This window comes from Orcinus orca, chromosome 1 (genome assembly GCF_937001465.1).
Source record: "Orcinus orca chromosome 1, mOrcOrc1.1, whole genome shotgun sequence".
Classification (NCBI taxonomy): Eukaryota; Metazoa; Chordata; class Mammalia; order Artiodactyla; family Delphinidae; genus Orcinus; species Orcinus orca.
In genome coordinates this window covers 202,867,995-202,873,146 of record NC_064559.1, presented here as the reverse complement: position 1 = coordinate 202,873,146, position 5,152 = coordinate 202,867,995, and the positions used below count along the sequence as shown (strand labels likewise).

Here is a 5,152-nt window from a genome sequence, read left to right as displayed (position 1 = left end):
CCTGAGTCCACAGTGTAATATGGGCTAATTGAGGCACTTCCGCCTCTGCCAGGGCAGTGACCTTAGCCTGAGTAGGTACTTCTGAAGGTTTGGGAGACAGTCTGAGGTGTGCTCCTGCTTGGCCTGAAATCGATGCCTTGTTCCCTGGCAGTTTCCACAGGATTCCTTTTGGAGCAGAGTCAGGATGAGTGTCCAGACCCCACCCAGACTCCTGGACCTGGCGGGAACAAGCCTGCTGAGGGATGAGGCCTCAGCCATTTCTGCTGTGGAAGGTCTGCCCACTGAGCTCTTCCCACCACTGTTCATGGAGGCCTTCCATGGGAGACACATCGAGACCCTGAAGGCCATGGTGCAAGCCTGGCCCTTTGTCCGCCTGCCTCTGGGGGACCTGATAGACATGCCTCATGTGGGGCCCTTACAAGCAGTGCTGGAAGCACTTGATGTCCTACTTGTCCAGAAGGTTCGCCCTAGGTGAGTCTGATTTGCATAGCCTGGTAAAATCCTGGGCTTCCTGGAAGAGACAGGTGGGATGAGGGAAAGTAGATGGACAAGGGATGGACAAGAGGGTTCTGATGATGACAGTGAGGGAGTTCAGAGGCATTGGCTCACTATGGGAAATGCCTTCCTGATATGTAAGTGTACCTAAGATGCAAGGGGGGTTGAAAGAACATGCCCCATCTCCTTCCTGTGACGCTTAACAGTACTAGAAGTGAAGAACTAGAAAGGGGGGGAAGGGAAAGGGAGATGGAGGAAAGTGAGGCAGAGAGGGAAGAGGGGGAGTCAGCAGGTGATGACAGGAATGTGAAATAAAAACACAGGTGGACAGTCTGTTGTCAATTCTGAGACAGTGGTTTTATTCTGTGTGGATTTTAATGCACCCCCACTACTCTGTTCCTCATAGGAGGTGCAAACTGCAAGTGCTGGATTTACGGGATACTGGCCAGACCTTCTGGAGCATGTGGTCTGGAGCCAGCACTCACGGGTGCTCAAGCTCAAGAATGGTACCAGTGGCTGAGCACAGGTCAATGACACAGCAGCCCTTGGCTCCCTTGGAGGTGTTCATAGAACTTTGTCTGAAGAAAAGGACCCTGGATAATTTCCTCACCTACCTCATCAGGTGGGTGGAGCAGAGAAAAGTTTCCATACACCTGTGCTGTAAGAAGCTGAAGATTGTTTCAATGCCCATGGAAAATATTATGACGGTCCTGAGTAGGGTGCAACTGGACTGTATCCAGGAGGTGCAAGTGAATTGCACCTGGCATCTGTCCACCCTGGCCGCGTTTGCTCCTCTCCTGGGCCAGATGGGTAATGTGCAGAGACTCTTTCTCTCCCCCATTCTTGTGTCTGCCTTTGAGGAGCTGGAACAGCAGCACGTTGTCCAAATTACCTCTCAGTTCCTCAGGCTGCACCACCTCCAGGATCTCCGTATGGAATCTCCCTCCTTCCTTGAAGGCTGCCTGGACCAGATGCTTAGGTGAGAGTGGGCCACTGACCAGGTAACAGTGAACACAACACTAGAATGTCACGTGAACTGTGTCATTTGCTGCTCTATCCTGTAGTGTGGTATCCCATAACCACACAAATCAAGGTAGAGGAACAAACTGCTATAGAGGTTCTGTAATGGGACACCATAGTAGAAAGCTACAGATCATAGGGTTAGGATCAAGTGAGGGTGGACATAGGTTCTTCCTTAGAAAGAGATATCTATGTCAGATGACTTAGGAAATTAGGTAAGTGAAGAGGTAAGAAACTACCTCAGATCCGAGCAATTCTAAAGAGAAGCTCTGGGGAATTCCCTGGATGTCCAGTGGTTAGAACTCTGCACTTTCATGGCTGAGGGCTTGGGAAACTACCATCCCACAAGCTGCGTGGCAGAAAGAGAGAGAAAGAGAGAGAGAATCTCTGTGCTTACCAGGTTTGTGAACACAGTGAGCTTGTCTGAAATTCCCAGTCTCTAAAAGGCTGTCTTCTGCTCCAGAAAATTAATATTTAAGAAATGCATGACTCTGAGAGGATGGCAGTGGAGCAGCAGCCACAGATAATAGAAAGTGGAAGGTGGTTTGCAGATGATGCAGGGGTGTAAGTGAGCCCCTGCAGACTGGCAAACCCTGTTGATGATGTGGGATCTTGTCCAGTTTGATTCTCTATACATGTCTCCCACCAGCCTCAACTGGCCCAGAGATACAGGTGCCTAGGGCTTAAGCATGGTCTGAAAGAAGCTTGAGTTGAAAGCATTTTATATTTTCTCTCCCAATATTCAAATTCAGTGATGCCCACACTTGATTGGGACTCAGTGTTAGGCTCTCTGCTGAGTAGGTTCTAGTGCATTTCATTATCTTCATTCATCATTTAAAAGAGGCGAAGTAAGTTTCACCCTGCTTGACCCATAATGAAAGAGAGCTTTCAAGATACTGTAAAGTTGACCCACTCACACAAAGAAGATGATAGGAGTCAGTCTAAAATGAGACTAGTCATTCTAGGTATTGACCTTCTTAAGGCAGTTAGTAGGACCTTGGCTTTGGGCAAATCAACTATCTGCCAACTTTAGCTCATGCCACCCTGGATTCTCAGACCTAATTGCTTGTTTTCCCCCCAGATGCCTGAACACCCCCTTGGACAACCTCTCAATAACCAACTGCCGGCTTACAGATTCAGACTTGCTCCATCTGTCTCAGTGCCCAAACATCTGTCAGCTAAAAGGCCTGGATCTGAGTGGTGTCACGCTGACTGACTTTAGTCCTGAGCTCCTCCAAGTTCTCCTGGAGCAAGTTGCAGCCTCCCTCCAGGAACTGAACTTAGAGCAGTGTGGGATCAGTGACTTTCAACTTGAGTCTATCCTGCCTGTCCTGAGCCACTGTTCCCAGCTCAGGACCCTTAGTCTGTGTGGGAACCTCCTCTCTATGACCATCATGGAGAAGCTGCTGTGTCACACCACTGGTATGCCCCATTTAAGTGATGAGTTTTATCCCGCCCCTCAGGAAAGTTACAGCCCTCATGGAGCTCTCCACCTGGGCAGACTTGCCCAGCTTCGGGATGAGCTAATTGAGATTATGAGGAATTTAGGATGTCCCAGGGCCATCTGGCTTAGCTCTAGCCCATGTCCTCGCTGGGGCAATAAGACATTCTATCAAGAGGAGCCCTTTCTATACCACTGCTATATCTCTGCCTAGTCGGGTGCATCTATCAAAAGCTTTCTTCTGGGCATTTGGAAACAAAAATCTAGACAATAGATGCATCATGAAAGGAAAACAGACCTGTCATTTCAGATATCAGCTCAATGTGAATGGGAAAAGGAAAGGTGATCCAGCACAGGTATAGGATTGCACTGGAAATGCAGATGCTGGGAGGTGAGGGGACTTTCAGGGACATGTGCTTATAGCATCAGAAATATGAATCTAAATTTCTGGATGAAAATTTGGGCTGGAGACACACATGTTGGCATTATCCCTGAGGGGGGGTGATTGTAAAGAAATGGTCAGAAATAAAGAGACCTTCAGTATAAATGGACTAATGTTCTCCATGGTATATTATCCTGTTTTCACCTCCAGTTACTGATGAAAGAAAATGCACCAACTTGTCTATGATTGGGAACCCTACTATTCCCATCAGTTCTCTATTCTGTCTTGGACATCTTTGACCTCCTTACACACTTCTGTGGCTGTTCAGTGGGTTAATACACACAACAAGGGAAAAATACTCAGTGGTCAATGACAAGCTCTTGACAGGGCCCTCACTGTTGACTCAGGCCATGACCCTGGACATGAGCAGTCCCCATAGTTCTTTAAGTGGGTTCATTAGTCCCAGTTCCTGGCCTTTGTGTGTGCTGGGAAAGGGCTTCACTACACAGGTCAAGACCTCCAGTTCTGGAAGGGGTCGTCCACACTGCAGATGAAACAAAGTCTCTTGTCCTTGTCAACCCATGCTTGTCATGAGGGGGTAGTGGTCTTCACTGAATTAAACTAGTTGTGACCAGTAAAGACATACAATTTCCTTTTAGCATAATACTAAAATCTTACGGGCATATAACAGGGTTTTAGTATTTCCAAACCACATTAAGAAATTATATCCTTTTGTAGGGTTACGTCATGTCATTGAAAGACTGACATTAATCCTATAACACCTACTATCTCTCCCTATCAGGGAAGACTAGTATAGCATGCTTTATTATCAACATATCAGCATGTGTAAAAAGACACTTCCTATATACCTCTTATAACCCATAGTCAACCTTCCCTACCCTCAGTTCCACAGCCTCAGATTCAACCAGCTGCAGATGGTGTAGGGCTACACTTACTATAGAAAAATATTCGCGGGTAAGTGGATCTGAGCAGTTCAAGTGTATGTTGTTCAAGAGTCATCTGTATATACAGATATATATTAGGAGGGATTTATTATGGGAATGGATTTACATGGTTACAGAGACAGAGGTCTCACAGTCTGAAAGCTAGAGTACGAGCTAAGCCGGTTTTATAACTCAGGCCAAAGCTTAGGGCTGAAAACTGGGGGAGCTGATGATGTAACTCCAAGTGTGAGGCTAAAGACTTGAGAACCAGGGGCCACTCATGTAAGTCCTGGAGTCTCAAGTCTCAAGAGCCCAAAGCTGCTATGTTCATGGTCAAGAAGAGAAAGAGGGAGAGAAGACTGTCTTGTTCACTCAGGCCCCCAAGATATTGGATGATGCCCACCCACATTGGTGAGGACAGCTCCCAGCCCCGCCCGCCCCGGCAGGTGAGCAGACAAGCCTCTCGGGCTGGTGAGTGCCTGTCGGCACCGATCCTCTGTGCTGGAATCTCTCCGCTTTGCTCTCCGCACCCCTGTTGCTGTGCTCTCCTCCACGGCTCCGAAGCTTCCCCCTCCGCCACCCGCAGTCTCTGCCCGCGAAGGGGCTTCCTAGTGTGTGGAAACCTTTCCTCCTTCACGGCTCCCTCCCACTGGTGCAGGTCCCGTCCCTATCCTTTTGTCTCTGTTTATTCTTTTTTTCTTTTGCCCTACCCAGGTATGTGGGGACTTTCTTGCCTTTTGGGAGGTCTGAGGTCTTCTGCCAGCGTTCAGTAGGTGTTCTGTAGGAGTTGTTCCATGTGTAGATGTATTTCTGGTGTGTCTGTTTGGAGGAAGGTGATCTCCGCGTCTTACTCTTCCACCATCTTGAAGC

The 5,152-nt window shown here is 48.1% G+C and overlaps 1 protein-coding gene across 1 annotated transcript; it reads left to right on the top strand.

Moving 5' to 3' along the window:
• The first annotated feature begins 184 nt into the window (after positions 1 to 184).
• LOC101286203 (PRAME family member 15-like) lies at positions 185 to 3,170 on the top strand. The gene is made up of 3 exons (XM_004272564.1): positions 185 to 471; positions 902 to 1,474; positions 2,597 to 3,170. Exons 1-3 carry the CDS (start codon positions 185 to 187, stop codon positions 3,168 to 3,170), a joined length of 1,434 nt encoding a protein of 477 aa, XP_004272612.1.
• Positions 3,171 to 5,152: the final 1,982 nt, after the last annotated feature.

Coding starts and splice junctions, on each gene's coding strand:
- LOC101286203 (XM_004272564.1), top strand. CDS start 185: ATGAGTGTCCAGACCCCACCCAGACTCCTGGACCTGGCGGGAACAAGC. Junction 472..901: donor GTCCAGAAGGTTCGCCCTAG/GTGAGTCTGATT, acceptor TGTTCCTCATAG/GAGGTGCAAACTGCAAGTGC. Junction 1,475..2,596: donor TGCCTGGACCAGATGCTTAG/GTGAGAGTGGGC, acceptor TTTTCCCCCCAG/ATGCCTGAACACCCCCTTGG.